The sequence below is a fragment of the Limanda limanda genome, chromosome 2, assembly GCF_963576545.1.
Source record: "Limanda limanda chromosome 2, fLimLim1.1, whole genome shotgun sequence".
Lineage (NCBI taxonomy): Eukaryota > Metazoa > Chordata > Actinopteri > Pleuronectiformes > Pleuronectidae > Limanda > Limanda limanda.
In genome coordinates this window covers 3,505,585-3,533,420 of record NC_083637.1, presented here as the reverse complement: position 1 = coordinate 3,533,420, position 27,836 = coordinate 3,505,585, and the positions used below count along the sequence as shown (strand labels likewise).

At 41.2% G+C, this 27,836-nt stretch overlaps 1 protein-coding gene across 1 annotated transcript; it reads right to left on the bottom strand.

Annotated features, from left to right (window-relative positions):
* Positions 1–17: 17 nt before the first annotated feature.
* LOC133015410 (carcinoembryonic antigen-related cell adhesion molecule 5-like) lies at positions 18–27,478 on the bottom strand. Its single transcript, XM_061082604.1, has 16 exons — positions 27,469–27,478; positions 24,124–24,480; positions 23,814–24,041; positions 21,707–21,967; positions 21,404–21,488; positions 21,220–21,277; positions 20,488–20,562; positions 20,107–20,134; positions 14,231–14,587; positions 13,928–14,158; positions 13,539–13,805; positions 11,126–11,386; positions 10,817–10,901; positions 777–790; positions 177–437; positions 18–73 (listed from the first exon to the last, which is right to left on the bottom strand). Exons 1-16 carry the CDS (start codon positions 27,476–27,478, stop codon positions 18–20), a joined length of 2,634 nt encoding a protein of 877 aa, XP_060938587.1.
* Positions 27,479–27,836: the final 358 nt, after the last annotated feature.

Below are 27,836 nucleotides of genomic sequence, written 5' to 3'. Positions count from 1 at the left end.
CCAGGTGATGCTGTTGGTCAGTCAGTATTGTTCATGTGCAATTTGATGGTCTTGATATACAGCTGTGACACATCTGGAAATCCTGAGTATTGATGGTTTAAGGTTCTGGTGCAATGAAAATGAGGAGGGGGGGGGGGGGGGGTTGTAGACTGTAAAAGTCAGAGTGCTAAACTCACCTGCTCCAACAGTCAGATGTAAGGTGGTGTTACTACGTCCGTGTGTGTTCTGGGCCTCACACTGATAATTTCCACCATGTTCAGCTGTGATATTAGTGATGGTGAAGTTTTGTCCTGATGCTGTTGGCGAGTCCTCGTCCTCCTTGTACCAGGTGTAGTTAGCTGCTGGGTTAGCATCACTGCTGCAGGTCAGAGTCACCGAGCTGCCCTCCATGATCTCACCAGAGGGACTCACTGACATAGAGGGAGGCTTTGGAGCGTCTGAAGGATAGTTTAACATTAACAAACAGGATGAGAATACAATCAAAACTATATATTATTTGTTGAAAGTTTTAATTTAAATTATTTCCACATTATTGGAGCTTCATGAGGCGTAAACTCACACACTGTAGGAGAAGTGAAACGCTCCTGTCCTTCTATAGCACAGTGATAGCTGTCTTCACCATCAAAGTGTCGGAGGTGAAAGTATTTTTTTTGTCCAACAGGTTTATTGTTATTGTACCAAACGTAGGAAAGATGATCAGGGAGCTGACACCTGCTGTGACAGGTCAGCTCTGTCCAGGTAGAAGATGGATTGGCTGTTGATCTCCTCACATGTACCTGGAGCAGAGGGTCTGTGAACAAACATGTGGTTTTATTTCAACATACACACTAAAATTTCAAACTGACTGTAATCATAATGTTACCTGTGACATTCAGAGTGACTCCAGCTGAACCAGTTAAACTCCCTCCAGGTTGGTTTGTTGTGAACATGAACTTGTACACAGCTGAGTCGCTCTCTTTCAGGTTAGAGATTCTCAGAGTGCACTTGTTGTTTCCACAGAGATTCTCCACACGACCTGAATACTCCGGATCAGTCCTGAGATCAACGTGAATCCCATTACTCTCTTGAATGAACCAGAAAGTTTCCTGAACTGTAGTATCACGGTGATTCAACCAGTGTGGGTATGTGTAGCTACAGTTAATGTCCACTGTTGATCCTCTGAAGGCACAGATCTCAGTAGAAGTGTAACTCACACCCCAGCCATTCTGACTCCATTCCGCTGCAACTTAGAGCACATCAGAGAATCAGAAGATGAACCTATACATTTATAAACTAACTCCATGTATTTTCTCTGTTGAATCACCAGTTGGCAGGTTTTCATTTTAAGATGATGACGATGCTGTAATGGAAAAATTAACTAAGTATGTGTGAAAACTATGTTGTAGTTGAAAACTTAATTTTTATGACCTATATCTTCATACATAACCTGTCTAAATACTTTATGACTTTGACTGTTTTAATGGTTTGAACTGTGTATGACCTGAAAACTGTTAGACCCTTTAGACCCTCAAAGAACCACAGTCTGCACAGTAGTGATCCGGAGATGGAGGCACAGTATCAAGATCCCGCCCATACATGAGCTCGACCAATCCTGAGTCAGCCTCAGCTGTCAATCATTACATTACATTTCATTTAGCTGACGCTTTTATCCAAAGCGACTTACAATAAGTGCATTCAACCTCGAGGGTACAAACCAAGAACAACAAGAATCAAGACAGTAAAATTTCTTCGAAATAAAGCAAAACTACAAAGTGCTATAAGTAAGTGCCATTTTAGTGCTACCAAAGTGTTAGTTTCAAAAAGTGGTTAGTGTTTTTTTTTTATTTTTTATACAAGGTACAGTCGGAAGAGGTGTGTTTTTAGTTTTCGGCGGAAGATGTGTAAACTTTCAGATGTCCGGATGTCGAGTGGGAGCTCATTCCACCATTTAGGAGCTAGGACAGCAAACAGTCGTGATTTTGATGTGTTTAGCTCGCAGTGAGGGAGCAACGAGCCGTTTAGCTGAAGCAGAGCGGAGTGAACGTGCTGGTGTGTAATGTTTGACCATGTCCTGGATGTAAACTGGACCTGATCTGTTTACAGCATGGTATGCGAGTACTAGTGTTTTGAACCGGATGCGGGCAGCCACTGGTAGCCAGTGAAGGGAGCGGAGGAGCGGAGTAGTGTGAGTGAATTTAGGTTGGTTCAAAATCAGTCGAGCTGCTGCATTCTGGATGAGCTGCAGAGGTCGGATGGCAGTAGCAGGTAGACCTGCCAGGAGGGAGTTACAGTAGTCGAGACGTGAGATGACCAGGGCCTGGACCAGAACCTGCACCGCCTTCTGAGTGAGAAGGGGGCGTATTCTCCGGATGTTGTAAAGCATGAATCTACAGGACCGCGTTGTTGCAGTAATGTTGGCAGAGAGGGACAGTTGGCTGTCGAGTGTCACACCCAGGCTCGTGCTTATCGTGCTTATCTGCTTTCACTTTTTGTTTTCACATTTCGCCAATTAAAATATATAGGCTGCAGCTATATGTTTTTATTTATTTCAAAATAGGGTACTTCTTATTTCATACATTTCCCACAAATATGGGGATGACTCAAATAACCAGTGGTGGAATGTAACAAAGTATTTTTACTTACTGTACTTAAGTAAATTTTTACGTATCTGTACTTTACTTAAGTAAAAATAATAGTGCATACTTTTTACTTTTACTCCGTTACATTTTGCAGCTATTATCTATACTTTTACTCCGCTACATTTCTACAATATGTGTCGTTACTCGTTACATTTTATGAACACAGTTTCGCCAAAATGTTGCTGTGACGGAGCGGCTCCGCCAGCGCTCCACACGCACACACAGTCACACACGCAGCCACACACACGCCAACAAACATTTCCACTCTTCCTGTTAAAGTTCGTAGTTGATCACTATCTAACCATCAGCTACTCTGTTTAGCGCTGGGCCGACGGAGGGTGCCCGCTCGTCAGCTCCGCATCTGGGTGACACACACACACACAAACACATACGCATCTGGGTGACACACACACATACGCACACACACACACAGTCACACACAGTGGCCGGTAAGCAGCCGTTCGGTCCACTCCGTGAAGAAGGAGGAGGAGACGTTTCTTTATTTTTAACGCCGCCACTTTATTTATTGACTGTCCACCGGAGCAACACTGTCATCACCTCTAGGTGGTCGTTCACTTCTCCTATTCACACACTTCTTGCGCAAGTTACCCAGGTGCACTACGTCACTCTCTGGGCCCGTTCCTTAAAGGGGCAGGCCATACCTGCAACAGCGCATTTGGCAGCAGCACTACTACAACCTTGCCTGTTTTGCTGAAAAAACATTCAACTGCTTATAATTATTACTAGTAGTGACATCTGTAGAGGCATGAGTATTACCAGTAGCTATATCTGCGTTCTTTATCAAAATGGCACAGCCTAGACATTGAGAGACAACCCATTGCGTGAGTACTTTTACTTTTAATACTTAAAGTAAATTTAAAAGCAAGTACTTTTTACTTTTACTTAAGTAGGATTGTTGATGTAGTACTTTTACTTAAGTATATATTTTCCTGTGTACTTGTACTTTTACTTAAGTACTAAACTTCAGTACTTCCTCCACCACTGCGAATAACCCTACATAGTTCTGCGTTTAATTTATTTCAAAGTAGGCCTACACTTGCCTGTGTATTTTCTTCTCCTCTTCATACGCATTTGGTGTTTCCCTTTGTTGTAACAGGTAAAAATAAATAAAATTTCAACAGTTTTCTTTATTGTTGTTCTATAATTTCATAAATGCAATAATCTACAGATTAGTATAGTATAACTTTATATAAAATTTGATCAGCTTTGTTATCAAATATGTTTTGCGGCTCCAGACAAATTTTATTTGGGGGAAGAGGGGGCAAAATGGCTCTTTTGATAGTAAAGGTTGCCGACCCCTGCTATAGACCTATAGGGATATCTAATGGACAACCTAAGTACTGCAAGCTAGACTAGTATGCAGTTGTAGACACAACACAGGGGGTCCCTGGACCTGAGAAGGGAACATAAGGAGTTTAATGTGGCTATTAAATGTGACTAAAACTAGACTAAAATGTAATTAGTTTTCGTCGACTAAAACTAGACTAAAATGTAATTTGTTTTCGTCGATTAAAACTAGACTAAAACTAAGAAGGATAAAAATGACTAAATGTGACTAAAACTAATATGCATTTTCGTCAAAAGACTAAGACTAAATCAAAAATAGCTTCCAAAATTAACACTGCCCCTCAGCCTCCCCCGAAGACTCTTCATACGATGAGTCTTTTCACAGACGCTTAAGCTGACGCTCCAAACACTTCCTGGTTTTAACCAGAGTTGACGATAGTTGGCTACAGCTGTGCTGACCACTCCCCCTGCTCAGGAGGCAATCTCAGACACCTGGTGCTAATGGGCCAATCTCAAACACAAGAGGAACCTGTGCCTTTAATCAGTGGGATTCACAACAACTCCTAGTTTTGGCAGAAACTGATTCTGGATCAAGTCTGTTTACAGCTAAAGTTTAAAAGTCAAATAGAACTGACTCTTTTAACAGAATAGGAATAAAAATCAAGCACTTTACCCTTAGCTGGTGTCGTTTTAGCTCTCAGTCACTTGAGTGAAACTGAAAACAGTAAGCAAAAATCAATGAAGTTTAATCTAATTTTCATGCCCTCAAATAACTAATTAAAACTAAACTTATGAGAAACATGAACAACAGAGTGTGATAAGAACCTAAAATGACAGAAAACATCTTTGAGAAAAATGTATTTGAGTTTTTAGATTGGCCCATGTTCCATCCACTACCATTGAGGAGGCAGGATGTATGATCAATACTACAGCCAGCCACCAGGGGGCGATCAAGATGCTTTGGCTTCACATCTGGGTAGCAGTCATGTCTTCCATCTTGATTTACACAAGCAGAATACTAGTACTAGTACTACACGAGTTAGTCAGTACTGGCAGTAGTATCCCAAGATTTCAATGTGCCCATGCAGAAAAAAGTATTTAAAGACACATGAAGTTATGGTACAATACATTATCTTAAATACTCCAGCAGATGGTGGTGTTAGTGAAATACTGTAGAGTAAACTCACACATTGACGGAGAGCGGAAATCCTCGTGTCCTTTAACAGCACAGGAAACTGTGTCTGTATAATTAAAATAATCTGTATAAGATGTTCCTTCCTTCTTCTTCTGTTGATTCTTGTACCAGACGTAGTTCAGATGATCAGGACGACGACAACTGCTCTGACACCTGAACTCTGCATGGTTATAATAGAAAGACTGCACCGATGTGCTCACCTGCACATGCAAATCTGTGTGTGAGAATAAGGAATTCATTTTAGTCCAAACTGACGACACACACACATGCATATACAAGTTCAAAGACACACTCAAGTGAACCAAACAAGATGTAGGAAATAAATTAATGAATGCTCAGATGTAAATGTTACCTGTGACAGACAGAGTGACTCCAGCTGAATCAGTTAAACTCCCAGTAGGTTGGTTTGTTGTGAACATGAACTTGTACACAGCTGAGTCGCTCTCTCTCAGGTTAGAGATTCTCAGAGTGCACTTGTTGTTTCCACAGAGATTCTCCACACGACCTGAATACTCCGGATCAGTCCTTAGATCTACGTGAATCCCATTACTCTCTTTAATGAACCAGAAAGTTTCCTGAACTGTAGTATCATGGTTATTAACTGTGGATGGGTATGTGTAGGTACAGGTAATGTCCACTGTTGATCCTCTGACGGCACAGATCTCAGTAGAAGTGTAACTCACATCCCAGTCATTCTCACACTGTACCACTGTAACACAGAGAATCATATTCATAACGACACCAGAGAACACTTAGTTTACTTTTTACTTTCTGTAGAAAAGAAACTCATTTTCATGAGCAGCATTCCATAGCATTTCAACTAATGACTCCACACACTGATGACAATTCCTGCATCGAGAGGAGAGGAACTCAGTCCTGATGATTATTATCATAATAATAACAATAACATGTTTCAGACTATGTCATATTTTGAGCTCTAGACGATAGAAACTTTTAAACAAAGAAACAACTTAATACTGATGATACTTCATTCATATATTTTCTTTCTGCACCACTTTACAGGTGTTTATCTGAAAATTAATGAATGGTCCATTTATATTTTTACTTTCTTTCTCAAACTCACTTCAGGTGAATCAGAAGTCTGAGTGTAAAATAGAGTGACAACATGAATGTAGATGTACAGTACCTGTCACAGTGAGAAGAAGGACAACAAATCCACTCGCTGCTGCAGTTACACTCATAGTAGCTGCTGCTCTCGCCTGTGACTTCAAACAATAGAAACGTCTACAGATAAATAATGTGCACAAGATGAAACTCAGTCACATCACAGACACGTCTACCTACAATACAGAAGTGTAAGAGAAACTCAAACTTTTAAATCCACCTCCTTCCTCTTTCCACTTACCTGCAGACTGTGCCCGATGGTGGTAGATCAACCTGTGGTTTGTGCAAACTGTGGTTTGTACGAGTGTGAGAAACAACTTCAGTGGCCGTTCATATCAAACCTGTATCATCCACATCACAACATCTCACTGACACAAGAAAGACAAATTTAAGGAGACCTGAGAGAAACTGGGATGTTTTTAATCTCATCTGTTCTGTGTCTCATTAAGATGCAATAAAGATTGACATGAAAAATACTAATTAAAGAAATATTTAAAATAGAACTTGAAAATAAACTGCCATTAATTATGTTGGAGCCATTTAATTTTAGAAAGTCTAGCTGACCACCTGAGACTAAAACCAGCCAGTGACGTCACATTCAGCAGAACGAGGTCAATGGAACCAGGTGTTGACGAGAGACAAAGACGCTGCAGAGAAACAGATTTTCATCCGCACGCTTCTAAGTTTGTTGATTTTCATTAATTACCGTTTGTTATTTTGCTACTTTGAACTTGGACATAATTGAATTACTATACGTTAAGCTTCCAGTTGACTTGAACTAGACGTCAGGCCTCCTCATATACACACATTCACACCACACACAAGTGTAGACCACACTAGAAAAGCAGCGAAAACACATTCTTAAGGCTGCAATATTGTCTATTGTATTAGTGCTATGGAGAAAGAGATTGTAAACTTTGTATAACACTGTCGTGGCTCATTGGGTGACCTGCTGTGACATTGTCTAGCCAGTAGGGGGAGGAACCCAGTCGTCCTCTCTGGTGAATCTACTCTGTGGAGAGTTTTTTTTTCCTTTCTGCATCCTGTCGGCCATTTTGCTGCTCAAGCTACAAGCACACTTCCTGCTTTGCTCAGATTCTGTTATATCGTGTGGAAGTGTGAGGTCACCCTGCTGACCTTTTGGAAGGTGCAGGGACTCTTACTTTTCAACGCTCAGGTTTTTGGTGAGAGACAAATTATCCGGTGCCAGAGAGGACATCCACCGAAGAATCAAGACTCCAGTTCACTGGATGGCGAGCCAACATACAGATGTTTGAGATAGAGTCAGACTTCCATGTTCCTCTTCACTCCACGGTGTGGTAGGACAGACACTGTAAAAAGACAGATTGGGCCCCAACGATCAATCCAGCAGTTTGACATTTAAGACTGGACTCATGGACGTTGAAGGGACTTTTATGTGCACACTTTTTTAAATTTTATTTATTTTTGTTTATTATTTTGGGAAAATTTATGCTGTATTGTAATTGTCAAACCAACTTGAACTGCAGGTTATGTGTTCTAATGCAAGTTCATTCAAAGTAATCCAGGTGTTAATTCTCGTTACTGATATTCAAGTCCAGGGCTCCTGTTTACCTAGTCTCTCTTATCCGGCTCCACATTTACACTCTTTCTAGTGTAACCAAGGGTCACACAAGCATTCATCCACCTCGTCTCTGCAGCGGGACCCGCAAGCAGCTCAACTCACGGGAAGAAGACAATAAATATGTGTGTGTTTGAAGTCTCGTATGGCGTCTGACTGGCTTTATTATGAAAAGGACGAACGAAAGACAGAGCAAATACTGGAAGTGAGATTAAATTATAGTAAGATTTTCAAAACAATAGCAAATAGGAACAAATGAGCTTCACATTTTACATAAAAATATATGAACAGAATTAAAAATAACCTTGAATGATCCTTGAAAGAAAATCTGCTTTGTTGCAAAACTGTACATCACAAAGTTAGAAAAGAGGAAGTTGTGAGTGAACAACAAATTAAATAAACAAGACTGTAAATATGAATTATGTTGTGAACAAAAAGAAAAAAGTATAATTAACATAAGTTTCCTAAAGGTGCAGCAAACAAACTTTTTCTGTGATTAAATTACCAAAGCTAATATTATAATAATGAATCAATAATCCTAATGAAGAATAAGTTATAATATTATCTTTTTTGTGTAACTTATAAACCTGAATCACAGCAGTACAACATTATTCTGTTTGTAACAACATTCGAGCTTCACACCCTGAGAGAGACATCAGAGGAAAATGGCCACCGTGTGAACGTGATGGATTAAAACAAACTCCTTCTTCTTCACGTGTTTAACACCTGATGTGAGAAATACCACAAAACACTAAAGTGAAATCAATGGGCCTGATGCAAACTTTGAACAGACACCAGAGGCAACACAACTCATCTGGTGTCAGCAGTTCACTTTGTGTAAACGGTCACATTCAAGGTGTTCATCACGTCAGTAGCAGCTCACATCCACATGAGACGTGCTCCCTCCAGTCCTCAGAGGAAACAAGTACAACTATCGACATTTATCAATCACACATACAAACCCTGGTTAAACCAACCAAGCAAGTCTGTCACTGAGTCGAGCTCATCCCTCCACCAAGGCCCAACAGTCTCCCTCAATTCAATCAAGCTGCACCAGAGTTCAATCACTCATAGAAACCAGTCCTCTAAATAATCCTGACTGTTTTCATCAATCTCACAATTATAAAGAAAGTGATACAAACAGGTTCTAGCTCCGCCCCTTTATCAGGATTCCTGCCCAAATTTGATGAGTTTGTGGACAATTCAGTTTTTAGTTTTCTGGTGTAATTCTGCTGAAAAACAAACAAACAAATAGATAATGAGTGAAAACAAAAGACCAAATACATTTATATAAGAAGGAATCATATAATCACGATACATAATAATTCATTATCCATGTAATAACCACATTAATATCATGTATAAGACAAGAGATGAGTCACGTGGTGTGACCACAGCCTCAAAGGCTCATCACCAAGACGTCCAACATAGTTCAGAGGGTAACAGCAAAAAATATATATTTATTGCAGAAAAGACAAAAACTTCAACAACAGGCCGGCAAAATGGATAAAAGAAGGAAAACCCAACACACCAACCCACAAAGGGTCGTAGGATCTGAGAATCTTCCTTCAACCTAAACCAACATCCGAACTGAAGCTCACAGAAATAAAGCTGCGAAAACTGGACGACTGGACCCATCAGAAAAGAAAAAGAAAAGACACAACACAACAATACTCTTGCTCTAAAGGTCATGCTGTACAAACTGCTGCTGCTGCAACCGTGGATGGAAAGAGAGATACTTCCTGTTTCCTCTCACATACTTTCATCACCCATATCACAGTGCAGCTGAGGAGAAAAGACAACAGGAAACCATGACTAGACAGGAAATGTACGTGGTTTTCCTCTCTATTCAAAAGTGTGGTCTTTTAGTTTGAGAGATGGACTTGCACGTTCAGATTTTGTGGTGTTTTTACTCAAAACCCTGCCCTTGCACTCACACAGCTCCTGCTGCTGCTTAGATTCGCTCTGCTTGTGCTTTAATAACTACACACTATGGTTTCTGTAAAACTCGCTTGTACAGATATACTCTGAAGTCGTCCATCTTGGTTGTGTTTGTCTCAGTGGCTCTGACCTGATGCTTCACACCAGGTCTTCCTGCTCCTCTGTGTCTTCTGTCTGTGCTGCAGCATCGATGTCGTCATACTCAGGACAGCTGTCTAACTGATGGAGGAGAGATGAGAAAATATTAAGCCTCACTGGAATTTATTCATGAAACCTGCAAATAATCACAGTTCATTCAAAAGAGTTTGAACGTAGTTGTGTCCCCTGTCCATTAGTTTGTTTGTTCATCAGCAGGATTACACAAAAACTGATAAACTGATTTCCACAAAACTTGGTGGAAGGACAGGACATGGGCCAAGAAAGAAGTGTCAACGTGAAGTCATCCATTGGGTGTTGAGCTGTCATTTTTGACATGTTGTTCAGCGCAAACCTAGTTTTTGTAAACCAGAAGTAACCATATTTGGAGGAGTGGGGGTGGAGTTTGAATCAGGGCCCAAGGACACTGCCCGCCCACCTAAACCTGTGACCTGCCCCCAGTACTAGCTGTCAAACACACAGTATCCATGACCCAATACCTGCGGTGCTTTATGGTCTATTTGACTCTAAATGGATCATTCACTTCACTTTCTAGACCCAGAGTCTACGTCCATTTAAATGGAAAGAACCTTTTACATTTTGGGGCAGATTCAGACAAAGTAGCTGATCCAAGAAATGTTTTATCTCTTTCTCTAACATAGTGAGATGAAAACAGTGATATGGAGTCATTCTTTTGGCCTCACTGTCTCTCACCTCTATCATCTCCACAGCTTCATTCACTTCTGGTTTCAAAATCAGAGTTTTCTTCATCCTGGATTGAAAACAACAACACAACATTTTACAAAATGAACTTCATAACACTGAAACTAGTGTTTGAAGACATTTGAAGAAGACAGTAAAAGAGCAGAGGGTGAACTGATGGATTTGTTTTACCTCGTCCACAGAGTCCAGACCAGCACTGGAACCAGCACGACCACCAGAGTCAGCCTGATGATATTCATGATTATCACTGACTTCCCTGGACAACAGACAGGAGACATGAGCAGTGTGGTTAGACTGATGACTCAGTTTGTCAGGTGATGCTGTTGGTCAGTCAGTATTGTTCATGTGCAATATGATGGGCTTGATATACAGCTGTGACACATCTGTAAATCCTGAGTATTGATGGTTTAAGGTTCTGGTGCAATGAAAATGGGGGGGGGGGGGGGTTGTAGGCTATAAAAGTCAGAGTGCTAAACTCACCTGCTCCAACAGTCAGATGTAAGGTGGCCTTACTACGTCCGTGTGTGTTCTTGGCCTCACACTGATACTTTCCACCATGTTCAGCTGTGATATTAGTGATGGTGAAGATTTGTCCTGATGCTGTTGGTGAGTCCTCGTCCTGCTTGTACCAGGTGTATTTAGCTGCTGGGTTAGCATCACTGCTGCAGGTCAGAGTCACCGAGCTGCCCTCCATGATCTCACCAGAGAGACTCACTGACACAGAGGGAGGCTTTGGAGCGTCTGAATGTGTGAAAACAGAATGATGATAATAGATGACAGACATTGTGTTTAACATTTGGGGACATACTGTTTATGATACGATGTGTTAAAGTCAAAGGTTCTCAGGTGAATGGAGTCCCTGAGTTACAACAACAAGGTTGTTAAAGTGTGCATTTGGACTTCTGGGTTATCATACTACTGGACTACTTGGATTCAGGCAAAGTATATTCTTTATAAGCTTCTCTGATGATTACTATTGTATCTGCTGTCTTAGGTTAACTAGCTGTCTTAGTTAAAAGTTAGAAAGTAAGTTCTATTTTACTTTCTAACTTTTGAGGTAAATGGACTTTGTCCAGAAACAGTTTGTGGCAAATTAGGAGCTTTTGGGAAACTCACTGATTAAAGTGACAAGTTTCTCTTGTTGTTTAGTTTCTATTGCTGGCTCATTACCACCATTTGCCTGATTGGCTCATGAGCAGGGGGAGTGGTCAGCACAGCTGAAGCCACCCATTGTCAACTCTGGTTATTACCAGGAACTGTTTGGAGCTTCAGCGTCTGTGCAGCTTCTTAAAAAAAGAAGGATCCGCATCTGCTTCAAAACATTAGTACCTGCGTACCATGCTGTGAACGGATCAGGTCCCGTCTACATCCAGGACATGGTCAAACGTTACACCCCAGCCCGTTCACTCCGCTCTGCTTTGGCCAATCGACTTGTTGCTCCTTCACTGCAAGCTAAACACTCCTTAACCTGGCTCCTTAATGGTGGAATGAGCTCCCCATCCACATCCGGACATCAGAAAGTTTACACATCTTCAGCCGCAAACAAAAAACATACCTCTACAAGGCTGTAACAAAAAAAAAAAATCCTAAACTAACAATTTAGTAGCACTTAAATGGCACTTACTTATAATACTTTGTAGTTTTGCTTTATTTTTTAAGGAATTGTACTTTCTTGATTCTTGTTGTTCTTGGTTTGTACCCTCTGTGTTGAATGCACTTATTGCAGTGGTTCTCAAACTTTTACTGTCATGCCCCACTTTGGGTCTAAAATATTTTTCATTCCCCACCCGCTCCCCCGCCCCAACAAAATGGGCCAAGTTTAACATGTGTATTTACATAACATACACATGAACCTTAAATCCACATTACTTTCATGAATTTCTGACACAAAGTTCTTTGAAAAATCCTTTTTCAAACAACTTTTTATGACATTTGTCGCTTACTTAAAAAAATAGTGCCATAACTTTGCTTAAATTCTAAATAATTGAAGTACTTTTGGTGACATTTATCACTACATTCCTCCATCAGTCTGTACTTTTTCAATAATAGAGAAAAAATTAATTCAATTAAAATCACTTTGTTACAAGGATGATAAAGCTCAACCAAAAAGAACACATGCATGTGACTAGGGTGTAATGTTTCTCAGTGTCTTCTTAATTTGTTTGGTCTCATAGAGTTTTCACTTTTCAGACAAAATACACACTTGTCTCTCCTCATGTCCCACCACATTGACTGTGAACCCAAGAGCAAGACAGGTTTCATCGTACTTTCTTTTCAACTTGGTTTTTGAACACTGTCTCTTGTTTGTCCCTGACCGGCTGCTTCAAGTGAACGATGCTCTACACTGTGTGTGTCTCTGAGCGAGTGAGTAGGGGCGGGGCAGAGCCCCGGGGCCTGTGTGTGTGCGCGACGTGCACAATACTGCACAGGGAGCCGCTGCAGAGGGGCTGAAGCCGCGGGCTGCCGACCACTGGCTACGGCGAAAGAGCGATTTGTTTACTGCTCCGCCGTTAAAGAGATACAGACGTCAAAACATTAGTTCGGCTATAATATTAGTTCCGCCTCACATTTCCTCCTCCCGGTCTCGCGCCCCACAGGTGGTTGCACTACTGTTTCCAGACTCCCCAGAATGTCCACAGATTTCCAAACCATAGTCCAGTTTGTAACGTGAACTTAAACGTGACATATTATTGCCCTTTTCCACAATTAGACAGAGTTTCTTCCTAATAAAAAGTGTGAAGAGCCCTGTTCAGAGTGAGCTGTTTGTGGGCGTGTCTCTTAAATTGTTGCTGATGGTCTGACTGTGAATAGCAGAAGTCAAACGACCCATATCTGCACACATTTAACATGTAAATGACAAAGAATGGGACGGATTAAATATATCTTCACTCACATGTCACAGTAATCAAGATGTTTGCTGAACTCCTTCCCAGCTCATTCTCAGCTGTGCAGTAATACTCTCCAGAGTCTGACGACCGGATGGAGCTGAGGACAAATTGTGTCTCTTCACTGGGAGGTTGAACTTTTTTATCTCCATTTCTCTTATACCAGGTGTATTTAGCTGCTGGGTTAGCATCACTGCTGCAGGTCAGATTCACTGAGCTGCCCTCCATGATCTCACCAGAGGGACTCACTGACACAGAGGGAGGCTTTGGAGCATCTGAAGGATAGTCTATATTAACACACAGGTTGAGAATACATCAAAACACTGTATTATTTGTTAAAAGTTTAAATTTTAATTATTTCCACATTATTGTAGCTTCATGAGGGACGTAAACTCACCCAATGTAGGAGAAGGGAAACGCTCCTGTCCTTCTATAGCACAGTGATAGTTGTCTTCAGCATTAAAATGTCGGAGGTGAAAGTATTTTTTTCGTCCAACAGGTTTATTGTTTTTGTACCAAACGTAGGAAAGATGATCAGGGAGCTGACACCTGCTGTGACAGGTCAGCTCTGTCCAGGTAGAAGATGGATTGGCTGTTGATCTCCTCACATGTACCTGGAGCTGAGGGTCTGTGAACAAACATGTGATTTTATTTCAACATAGACACTAACATTTCAAACTGACTCTAATGAAAATGTTACCTGTGACAGACAGAGTGACTCCAGCTGAACCAGTTAAACTCCCATTAGGTTGGTTTGTTGTGAACCTGAACTTGTACACAGCTGAGTCGCTCTCTCTCAGGTTAGAGATTCTCAGAGTGCACTTGTTGTTTCCACAGAGATTCTCCACACGACCTGAATACTCCGGATCAGTCCTTAGATCAACCTGAATCCCATTACTCTCTTTAACAAACCAGAAAGTTTCCTGAACTGTAGTATCAAGGCGATTCAACCTGGATGGGTATGTGTAGGTACAGTTAATGTCCACTGTTGATCCTCTGAAGGCACAGATCTCAGTAGAAGTGTAACTCACACCCAAGTCAAACTGACTCAAAACCACTGTAACACAGAGCACATCAGAGAATCAGAAGATGAACCATGTAATACATGAACTCCATGTATTTTCTCTGGTGAAACACCAGTCGGCAGGTTTTCATTTTAAGATGATGACTCTGCCAAGATGAGGAAACTTTCAGTTCACAGAAAACACAGTGAAGTTCCCTTTAGACTTCAGTGTGAGGGAGAAACACACTGTTGGAGGTGAGGAACATGAGGGACCTTGTATAAGCTGCTCTTATAATGGAGCAAACTGGCCAATATGGAGGAAATGATCTGTATCTTTTATGCAGAGTCGACCAAAGATGGACGACACGTCTCCAGTTCCTCCCACTCTCCATAAATGAAGCCAAAATATCCTGGATACCAACGCTGCCATCTTTCACATTTGGAACCACAGTCTGCACAGTAGTGATCCGGAGATGGAGCCACAGTATCAAGGTCCCGCCCATACATGAGTTCGACCAATCCTGAGTCAGCCTCAGCTGTCAGTCATGAAGTTTAATCTAATTTTCATATCATCAAATAATTTATTAAAAGCAAACTTATGAGAAACAGGAACAATAGAGTGTGATAAGAACAACCTAAAATGACAGAAGCCATCTTTGAGAAAAATGTATTTGACTTTTTTGATTGGTCCATGTCCTTCCCACTAACATGGAGGAGGCAGGATGTGTGTTCTACACTGCAGCCAGCCACCAGGGGGCGATCACAATGCTTTGGCTTCACTTATGGGGAGCAGTAATGTCTTCCATCTTTATTTACACAAGCAGAATATAAGTACAAGTACTACACTAGTTTGTCAGTACTGACAGTAGTATCCCAAGAGTTCAATGTGCCCATGCAGAAAAAAGTATTTAAAGACACATGAAGTTATGGTACAATGCATTATCTCAAATACTCCAGCAGATGGTGTTGTTAGTGAAATACTGTCGTTTAAACTCACACATTGACGGAGATCGGAAATCCTCGAGTCCTTTAACAGCACAGGAAACTGTGTCTGTAGAATCAAAATAATCTAAATAATATGCTCCTTCCTTCTTCTTCTGTTGATTCTTGTACCAGACGTAGTTCAGAGGATCAGGAAGACGACAACTGCTCTGACACCTGAGCACTGCATCGTTATAAGAGTAGAGCTTCACTGATGTGATCACATGCACATGAAAATCTGTGTGTGAGAATAAGGAATTCATTTTAGTCCAAACTGACAACACACACATGCATATAAAAGTGCACAGACACACTCAAGTGAACCCACAAGATGTAGGAAATAAATGAATGAATGTTCAGATGTAACTGTTACCTGTGACAGACAGAGTGACTCCAGCTGAACCAGTTAAACTCCCAGTAGGTTGGTTTGTTGTGAACCTGAACTTGTACACAGCTGAGTCGCTCTCTGTCAGGTTAGAGATTCTCAGAGTGCACTTGTTGTTTCCACAGAGATTCTCCACACGACCTGAATACTCCGGATCAGTCCTTAGATCAACATGAATCCCATTACTCTCTTTAATGAACCAGAAAGTTTCCTGAACTGTAGTAACATGGTTATTAATAAATGTGGATGGGTATGTGTAGGTACAGGTAATGTCCACTGTTGATCCTCTGACGGCACAGATCTCAGTAGAAGTGTAACTCACATCCCAGCCATTCTCACACTGTACCACTGTAACACAGAGAATCAGATTCATAACGACACCACAGAACACTTAGTTTACTTTTTACTTTCTGTAGAAAAGAAACACATTTCCATGAGCAGCATTCCATAGCATTTCAACTAATGACTCCACACACTGATGACAATTCCTGCGTCGAGAGGAGAGGAAGTCAGTCATGATGAGAATAAAAATAATACTAACAATAACATGTTTCAGACTATGTAATATTTTGAGCTCTAGACGATAGAAACTTTTAAACAAAGAAATAACTTAATATTGATGATAATTCATTCATACATTTTCTTTCTGCATCACTTTACAGGTGTTGATCTGAAAATGAATGAATGGTTCATTTATATTTTTACTTTCTTTCTCAAACTAATTTCAGGTGAATCAGAAGTCTGAGTGTAAAATAGAGTGACAACATGAATGTAGACTTACAGTACCTGTCACAGTGAGAAGAAGGACAACAAATCCACTCGCTGCTGCAGTTACACTCATAGTAGCTGCTGCTCTCGTCTGTGACTTCAAACAACAGAAACGTCCACAGATAAATAATGTGCACAAGATGAAACTCAGTCACATCACAGACACGTCTACCTACAACACAGAAGACCAAGAGGAAGTGAAACTGTTAAACACACTTCCTTCCTCTTTCCACTTACCTGCATGCTGTGCCCGATGGTGGCAGATCAACCTGTGGTTTGTGCAAACTGTGGTTTGTACAAGTGTGAGAAACAACTTTAGTGGCCGTTCATATCAAACCTGTATCATCCACATCACAACATCTCACTGACACAAGAAAGACAATTTTAAGTAGACTTGAGAGAAACTGGGTTGTTTTTAATTTCATCTGTTCTGTGTCTCATTAAGATGCAATAAAGATTGACATGAAAAAGACAAATTAAAGAAAGATTTAATATAGAACTTGAAAATAAACTGCCATTAATACTGTTGGAGCCATTTTATTTTAGAACAAGTTTGACTATAGCTGACCAGCTGAGACTAAAACCAGCCAGTGACATCACATACAGCAGAATGAGGTCAATGGAACCAGGTGTTGACGAGAGACAAAGACGCTACGATGCTGAGAAACAGATTTTCAACCGCACGCTCCTTAGTTTGTTGATTTTCATTAATTACCGTTTGTTATTTTGTCACTTTAAACTTGGACATAATTTCATTACTCTACGTTAAGCTTCCAGTTGACTTGAACTAGACGTCAGGCCTCCTCATATACACACAGTCACACCACACACAAGTGTAGACCACACTAGAAAACCAGCAAAAATACTTTCTTAAGGCTGCAATATTGTATATTGTATAAGTGCTATAGAGAAAGAGATTGTACACTTTGTATAACACTGTAGTGGCTCATTGGTTGACCTGCTGTGACCTGTTCTAGCCAGTAGGGGGAGGTACCCAGTCGTCCTCTCTGGTGAATCTACTCTGTAGAGAGTTTTTTTTACCTGTCTGCATCCTGTCGGCCACTTGGTATGGAGGACCATACATGACTTAAGTATAAATAAATAAATAAATAAATACAGAAATACATAAATACATAAATACATAAATACAGAAATACATAAATAAATAAATAAATACATAAATAAAAAAGGAAATAAATTAATTAATACAGAAATAAATAAATACGTTAATAACAACAGAAATGTCTAAATAAATGTCTTATATATATTTGCACATTTATTTATTCCCTGATTTATATTTTTCACGTTTTCAATCACCTTATGCTAATGAGAAAGGCGGGCCTAACCGCAGTCTCATGCAGGATTGGTCACAGGAGTGTAATTATCCAGCCTTTCAATGCTGACTGGTGTCCAGTAGCTGTTTGCAGTGTTGAGCCAGTTCACACTTAAAATGAACTAGTTCAAGTTCAGAGGGTTAGTTCAGGTTATTTTTTATTGGGATGATTAAGGTGTCAGTAATCCTGACTGTGAGCGTCACGTCTCGTGTTCTCCTGAGCACAAGGAGAGCGCAGAGAGGAGGAGGAAACAGAAACTCCAGCTCGGTACAAACCACCTTCAGCTTCTGCTCTGCCCATGAAGCAGCTGATCTCTGAGCAGATGTGACCAGAGAAACTCGGTGTTTTCACTGTTTCCACTGTTTTACAAAGTCACTGAGCAGCTGCTTCGCGGTGACGAGCTCAAGTCTCAGTCACTGCTTCTGTCTCTGTGCGAGTGTGTGGCACTGAGGGGGGCGGAGCCACGGGGCCTGTGTGCATGTGTGTGCATAGCTCAGTTGACCAATCCTGCATGAGACTGTGGTTAGGCCCGCCTTACTCATTAGCATAAGGTGATTGAAAACGTGGGGAATAAATAAATGTGCAAATATAGTTAAGACATTTATTTAGACATTTCTGTTGTTATTAACGTATTTATTTATTTCTGTATTAATTAATTTATTTCCTTTTTTATTTATTCATTTATTTATTTATTTCTGTATTTATTTCTGTATTTATTTATTTATACTTAAGTCATGTATGGTCCTCCAAAACTTTGCTGCTCAAGCTACGAGCACACTTCCTGCATTGCTCAGATTCTGTTACATCGTGTGGAAGTGTGAGGTCACCCTGCTGACCTGTTGGAAGGTGCAGGGACCCAACATGCAGATGTTTGAGAGAGATTCAGACTTCCATGTTCCTCTTCACTCCACGGTGTGGTAGGACAGACACTGTACAAAGACAGATTGGGCCCCAACGATCAATCCACCAGTTTGACATTTAAGACTGGACTCACGGATGTTGAAGGGACTTTTATGTGCTCATTTTTTTTATAGTATTTATTTTGTTTATTATTCTGGGTAAATTTATGCTGTATTGTAACTGTTCATTCATCTTGAACTGCAGGTTATGTGTTCTAATACAAGTTCATTCAAAGTATTAGGTAGTAGTAGTAGTACGGCATTAATTCTCGTTACTGATATTCAAGTCCAGGGCTCCTGTTTACCTAGTATCTCTTATCCGGCTCCACATTTACACTCTTTCTAGTGTAACCAAGGGTCACACAAGCATTCATCCACCTCCTCTCTGCAGCGGGACCCGCAAGCAGCTCAACTCACAGGAAGAAGACAATAAATATGTGTGTGTTGGAAGTCTCGTATGGCGTCTGACTGGCTTTATTATGAAAAGGACGAACGAACAACAGAAGAAATACTGGAAGTGAGATTAAAATTTCAAAACAATAGCAAATAGGAACAAATGAGCTTCACATTTTACGTAAAAATACAACAGTCTCCCTCAATTCATCAAGCTGCACCAGAGTTCAACCACTAATAGAAACCAGCAGTCCTGTTAATAATCCTGACTGTTTTCATCAGTCTCACAATTATAAAGGAAGTTACACAAACAGGCTCCTGGCTCCGCCCCTTTATCAGGATTCCTGCCTAAATTTGATGAGTTTGTGTAAAAATCAGTTTTTAGTTTTCTGGTGTAATTCTGCTAAAAACAAAAACAAAAAAATAGATAGAGTGAAAACAAAGGACCAAAAACCTTTATTTAAGAAAGAATCATAAAATCACGATACATAATAATTCATTATCCATGTAATAACCACATTAATATCATGTATAAGACACGAGATGAGTCACGTGGTGTTACCTCAGCCTCAAAGGCTCATCACTAAGACGTCCAACATAGTTCAGAGGGGAACAGCAAAAAAAGGGTCCTTCAACCTAAACCAACATCAGGACTAAAGCTCACAGAAATAAAGCTGCGGAAACTGGACGACTGGACCCATCAGAAAAGAAATAGAAAAGACACAACACAACAATACTCTTGCTCTAAAGGTCATGCTGTACAGACTGCTGCAACCGGGGATGGAGAGAGAGATACTTCCTGTTTCCTCTCACATGCTTTCATCAACCAATCACAGTGCACCTGAGGAGAAAAGAAAACAGGAAACCATGTGTAGACAGGAAATGTACGTGGTTTTCCTCTTTATTCAAAATCGTGTTTTTTTATTTTGAGAGCTGGACTTGCACGTTCAGATTTCGTGGTGTTTTTACTTAAAACCCTGCGCTTGCACTCACACAGCTCTTGCTGCTGCTTAGATTTGCTCTGCTTGTGCTCAAACTCTGCACTTGCACTCAGATATTTTGTTGCTTAGACAGATTTCCCGTATTTAATAACTACACACTATGGTTTCTGTAAAACTCGCTTGTAGGGATGTACTCTGAAGTCGTCCATCTTGGTTGTGTTTGTCCCAGTGGCTCTGACCTGAGGCTTCACACCAGGTCTTCCTGCTCCTCTGTGTCTTCTGTCTGTGCTGCAGCATCGAAGCTCTCATACACAGGACAGTTGTGTGACTGATGGAGGAGAGATGAGAAAATATTAAGCCTCACTGGACTTTATTCATGAAACCTGCAAATAATCACAGTTCATGCAAAACAGTTTGAATGTAGTTGCGCCCCCTGTCCATTAGTTTGTGTGTTCATCAGCAGGATTACACAAAAACTGATAAACTGATTTCCACAAAACTTGGTGGAAGGACGGGACATGGGCCAAGAAAGAAGTGTCAACGTGACGTCACCCATTGGTTTGTGAGCTGCCATTTTGAAGCCTCCAGTTTTTTTACATGTTGTCCAGCGCCATCTTGGTTTTTTGAAACCAGAAGTAACCATATTGCGAGGAAAGGGGGTGGAGCCTGACTCAGGGCCCAAGGACACTGCCCGCCCACCTAAACCAGTGACCTGCACCCAGTACTAGCTGTCAATCACATGGTATCCATGACCCAATGCCTGCGGTGCTTTATGGTCTATTTGACTCTAAATGGATCATTCACTTCACTTTCTAGACCCAGAGTCTACGTCCATTTTAATATACAGTCAATGGAAAGAACCTTTTACATTTTGGGGCAGATTCAGACAAAGTAGCTGATCCAAGAAATGTTTGATCTCTTTCTCTAACATAGTGAGATGAAAACAGTGATATGGAGTCATTCTTTAGGCCTCACTCTCTCTCACCTCTATCATCTCCACAGCTTCATTCACTTCTGATTTCAAGCTCAGAGTTTTCTTCATCCTGGATCGAAAACAACAACAAACACAACATTTTACAAAATTAACTTCATAACACTGAAACTAGTGTTTGAAGACATTTGAAGAAGACAGTAAAAGAGCAGAGGGTGAACTGGTGGATTTGTTTTACCTCGTCCACAGAGTCCAGACCAGCACTGGAACCAGCACGACCACCAGAGTGTACCAGATGATATTCATGGTTATCACTGACTTCTCTGGACAACAGACTGGAGACATGAGCAGTGTGGTTAGACTGATGACTCAGTTTGCCAGGTGATGCTGTTGGTCAGTCAGTATTGTTCATGTGCAATATGATGGGCTTGATATACAGCTGTGACACATCTGGAAATCCTGAGTATTGATGGTTTAAGGTTCAAGTGCAATGAAAAGGAGGGGGGGGTGTAGGCTGTAGAAGTCAGAGTGCTAAACTCACCTGCTCCAACAGTTAGATGTAAAGTGGTGTTACTACGTCCGTGTGTGTTCTGGGCCTCACACTGATACTTTCCACCATGTTCAGCTGTGATATTAGTGATGGTGAAGTTTTGTCCTGATGCTGTTGGTGAGTCCTCGTCCTCCTTGTACCAGGTGTAGTGAGCTGCTGGGTTAGCATCACTGCTGCAGGTCAGAGTCACTGAGCTGCCCTCCATGATCTCACCAGAGGGACTCACTGACAGAGAGGGAGGCTTTGGAGCGTCTGGTGTAAAACATGCAAGATCATGAAATCAACTCAGACATATTCATTAACCAGTGTGGAGAACTTTTCAATCTGTGGTTTTGATAAGTGCTTCTTAAATATAGATGATCATTATTAACCTGGGGAGCCAGCACAGACAGAAGCAGGTACTGAGGGTTTTGTTTTCAACCCGTGTGTGTGAATGTACAAAATAACTCAACACATGAACCAAACTTACTGAATATTATAGTGAATATTAACTTTTCAGCTCATCTGTCAAAGGTCAGAGGTCAAGATGAGCAAAGATTTGACCCAAAAGACACATTTTCCAAGATATTTCCACAAATAGTAGATAGACTAAATCATATACTGATCAGAACATTATTCCCCATCATATAATGATAGATGACTTATAAGTAATGTCACAAAGAAGTTAGTATAGAGACGACCTGAAGCTTATATACATTCAAAAATAATCTATGGTCATATGGTGGGAATGTTGTCACTATGAGTTTAGAAAATTACGTCATATAGTGTAGCTATGCAACAACAGATGTTTTCACCCCAGTCCGTTTGTTTGTTGGTTGTTTATTTTAAGCAAGATTACACAAAAACTACTGAGTAGATTAGCATGAAAATTGGAGGTGGGATGAGGAACGGGTCAGGGAAGAACTCAATAAAGTTTGGTGTGAATCCAGATAAGGGGGCGGACCCAGGAACCTTCTGTAAGATTGCGAGACAGCCGTCCCTGGTTCTCAGCATCTTTAGAAAAGTGTTTGATTTACTTTCGACACAGGAAGGCCCCTTTAGTGATTAGTAGTTTTAACCAAGTAATTATTGTTTGTATTAAATACAGACTTCACAAAACTGAACATGTCACCTCTGTCTTAGGAATCACTGAGTGGGATTTGCATGTGTCCTGTTCACAAACATGCAAAATCTGAAGGGAAAATGGAAGATGTAAACTCACACACAGGGGACGAGTGGTGACGCTCATAAGAACAGGAATAGCTGTTTTCAGGTTGAAGGAATCCCCTGAAAAATGGAGACGTTTCCCCGTGAATTTCTGTTCCATTCTCGTACCAGACAAAGGAGGGACGACCAGAGAGAAGACAGCTGCTGTGACAAGTCAGTGTTGGACCAATCGGAGACCAGATCACCTGAACATCTGGATCTGTCAACAGGAAACACACATAGAAGCAGCTGTGGGACCCCAGGTTGAGAACCAGTGAACAACACAGTGACTTAGTGTTCCTCAGTACCTGTGACAGTCAGAGTTGTGCCAGGGAAACTTCTGTTCCTTTCAAACGTCTGTGATTTGAATGTGAAGCGATACTGGGCTGAATCGCTCAGTCTCAGGTTCTTTATTCTCAGAGTGGAGAGCCCTCGCTCTGGTTCAAGGACCTGAACACGATCTGTGAACTCTGGGTCGTTGAGTAAGTCCACAGCTCGAGGACGATACAGCTGCTCATCCTCACGCTCAGCAACGAACCAGAACTTAGTCATAGAATTATAGTGACTGTTGTAACTGCACGTGATGTCCACTGAGGAGCCTTTAAAGGCACAGATGTTACTGTCGATGTAATTCACTCTGTCACATGAATTTCCATGGACACCTGAAAAACAAAAACCTCTTGACAATCACCATGACAACTAAAATCTTTACATCTGTATTTAACAATAATTCACAGATGGCTGTTTCCAATGTCAGGAAATAAACAATGCAGAAAAGATGCTACATTTTGCTTTACAGTAAAAACAATGACGATGGAAAAGATCCGACATATTTAGAGGCCTGATATCGAGGAGTGTGTGAAATATGGAAGCAGAGTAGAACAGCATTGGTCATTGGAAGAAGTAAACTCACACACTGGAGCAGAGGGGAAATCCTCTTGGCCTCTCACAGCACAGGAAATGCTGTCTCTTGAATAAAAGTAGTCTCTATACGATTTTTCTCCCGGTGTCTTTTGTCCGTTCTTGTACCAGATGTAGGACAGACTGGGAGTTGGAGGACATCTGGTTCGACACTCCACACTTGACCATGAACAGTCCCCCATCAAGCAATCTGATAATTTTGTGCTGAGCACCTGGACACCTGTGTAAGTAAATAAACACACACATCATTTTAGACAGAGCTTTCCACATAAACAAACCATAGTTTCCAACTGAATTGTTACCTGTGACAGACAGAGTGACTCCAGCTGAACCAGTTAATCTCCCTCCAGGTTGGTTTGTTGTGAACCTGAACTTGTACACAGCTGAGTCGCTCTCTCTCAGGTTAGAGATTCTCAGAGTGCACTTGTTGTTTCCACAGAGATTCTCCACACGACCTGAATACTCCGGATCAGTCCTTAGATCAACGTGAATCCCATTACTCTCTTGAATGAACCAGAGAGTTTCCTGAACTGTAGTATCATGGTTATTAAATGTGGATGGGTATGTGTAGGTACAGGTAATGTCCACTGTTGATCCTCTGACGGCACAGATCTCAGTAGAAGTGTAACTCACATCCCAGCCATTCCCACAATGTACCACTGTAACACAGAGAATCAGATTCATAACGACACCAGAGAACACTTAGTTTACTTTTTACTTTCTGTAGAAAAGAAACACATTTCCATGAGCAGCATTCCATAGCATTTCAACTAATGACTCCACACACTGATGATAATTCCTGCATCCAGAGGAGAGGAACTCAGTCATGATGATAATAATAATAATAATAATAATAATAATAATAATAATAATAATCGTCGATAGAAACCTTGATCTGCCTGAAACTTCTGAACAAAGATGAAAACAATAATACCTGCATCGAGAGGAGAGGAACTCAGCCATGATGATAATTATTATCATAATACTAATACTACTACTACTAATAATAATAATAATAAACATTATAATAATAATAACAATAATAATAACATAATTCAGACTCTTTAATATTTTGAGCTCTAGACGATAGAAACTTCTAATCAAAGATACAAAATAATACTGATGATTCATTCATATGTTTCCTTTCTGCATCACTTTACAGGTGGTGATCTGAATATAAATGAATGGTTCATTTATATTTTTACTTTCTTTCTCAAACTCACTTCAGGTGAATCAGAAGTCTGAGTGTAAAATAGAGTGAAACATGAATGTAGACTTACAGTACCTGTCACACTGAGAAGAAGGACAACAAATCCACTCGCTGCTGCAGTTACACTCATAGTAGCTGCTGCTCTCGTCTGTGACTTCAAACAACAGAAACGTCCACAGATAAATAATGTGCACAAGATGAAATCAGTCACATCACAGACACGTCTACCTACAACACAGAAGAGTCTGAGAATAAAGACAGATTCTGTAAGAGAAAGATAAATTTAAACTGTTAAACACCCCCAACTTCCTTCCTCTTAAAATGTACCTGCATGCTGAGCCTGACGGTGTTAAATTAAACTGTGGTTTGTACGAGTGTGAGAAACAACTTCAGTTGCTGTTCATATCAAACCTGTATCACCCACATCACAACATCTCACTGACGCAAGGAAGACACATTTAAAGGATCCATCGCATGCCAATTTTACCACAGTTGATATGGTTCCTTGGGGTCTTAATGAAATGTCTATAACATATTTTGGTCAAAATACCACAAGGATAATTTAAAACAGCACCCCTCTTACCCTGTCTAAAACAGCCCTCCTCAGATTGACCTGTTTTGAGTGCCCCCCCCACACCCTTACAAACTCCCTCCTTCACGAGATACAAGCGCCCAGATTTTTGGCTATCCATTACCTCTGTAGAAATATGGCTACTGGAGACGAAGATACAATCTTGCAACCATATCGTTTTGAACCGGAGTCAGGTGGGCCGAAGTCTGGCTCCTTGGAGAGACGAGCTAACCGGGCTGGCCGAAAGCAAACCGCCGGGCTGGCGAGCTGGCCGGGCCTGTGGAGCCGGGCCGTGTAGCGAGCCTATTACGTCAAGTCGTAATCCCATTCGACGCCATCTAGCGTATCGTTTCTGACATAGAGGAACCACAACAAATCTTTTTTTTCAGAGTTTTTGGGATGGTAGACATGCCAGATACCCAAATTAACGTGTAGAAGCACTACAAAAGTGGAATTTTCATAATATGTGCCCTTTAAGGAGACTTGAGAAAAACTGGTGTGTTTTTAATCTCATCTTTTCAGTGTTGCTGTGCCCGATGGTGGCAGATCAACCTGTGGTTTGTGCAAACTGTGGTTTGTACAAGTGTGAGAAACAACTTTAGTGGCCGCTCATATCAAACCTGTATCATCCACATCACAACATCTCACTGACACAAGAAAGACAATTTTAAGTAGACTTGAGAGAAACTGGGTTGTTTTTAATCTCATCTGTTCTGTGTCTCATTAAGATGCAATAAAGATTGACATGAAAAAGACAAACAAAAGAAAGATTTCAAATTGAACTTGAAAATGAACTGCCATTAATACTGTTGGAGCCATTTTATTTTAGAACAAATTTGACTATAGCTGACCAGCTGAGACTAAAACCAGCCAGTGACGTCACATACAGCAGAACGAGGTCAATGGAACCAGGTGTTGACGAGAGACAAAGACGCTGCAGAGAAACAGATTTTCATCCGCACGCTTCTAAAGGCCGGCGCATGCTTCTGCAACGGCGACTGCGGCTTTTCACGTAGTTGTGAAGCAGGACTCGTTGTCATTCATGGTTTTACAAGCGTTGCGCGTGTTGCCAAGCAATTCCCCGCCAGAACACTAGGCGGAGTAATGTTTTTTGTCGAAGTCGGCTCTTCTTTGTGTGTGGCACGAAGAAGAGCCGTTTATATACATCGCCACGGCGGCTCCTCATAGCCTTTTTCTGGCGGACAAATCCGCCAGTCAGTGACGGGTTATACTAGTGGTCATAGTTTCGGATCTCTTCTGCCAAGTGCTCTTCTATTTGGTCCATATTCGTTCTTCTAAATCTTTAGTGGTTTCCACCGGTTCCGGGCATGAAACCGGAAATGCGACTCCGGAAAGGACGTAGTCAGCAGACCAATCACAGCCTTGCCGGCTACGTGACGCTTGCGGAGCTTTGCCGCCTAGTTTGAAAAATTGGGCGATGCACGTAAGCACGTAAGAAGGGACACGTAAGCACGTAAGGGGCCCGGAAGGGCTCTTGCCCTTCCGGGCCCATGAAAACGCAGAGGCATGCGCCGGCCTTTAGTTTGTGATTTTCGTTAATTACCGTTTGTTGTTTTGCTACTTTGAACTTAATTTAATTTATATACGTTAGGCTTCCAGTTGACTTGAACTAGACGTCAGGCCTCCTCCTATACACACATTCACACCACACTAGAAAATAGGGAAAACACATTCTTGAGGCTGCAATATTGTATATTGTATAAGTGCTATCGAGAAAGAGATTGTACACTTTGTATAACACTGTAGTGGCTCATTTGTTGACCTGCTGTGACCTGTTCTAGCCAGTAGGGAGAGGTACCCAGTCGTCCTCTCTGGTGAATCTACTCTGTAGAGAGTTTTTTTTACCTGTCTGCATCCTGTCGGCCGTTTTGCTGCTCAAGCTACAAGCATACTTCCTGCTTTGCTCAGATTCTGTTATATCGTGTGGAAGTGTGAGGTCACCCTGCTGACCTGTTGGAAGGTGCAGGGACTCTTACTATTCAACGCTCAGGTTTTTGGTGAGAGACAAATTCTCCGGTGCCATAGAAGACATCCACCGGAGAATCAAGACTCCAGTTCACTGGATGGCGAGCTGACATACAGATGTTTGAGAGATTCAGACTTTCATGTTCCTCTTCACTCCACAGTGTGGTAGGACAAACACTGTACAAAGATGGATTGGGCCCCAACGATCAATACACCAGTTTGACATTTAAGACTGGACTCACAGATGT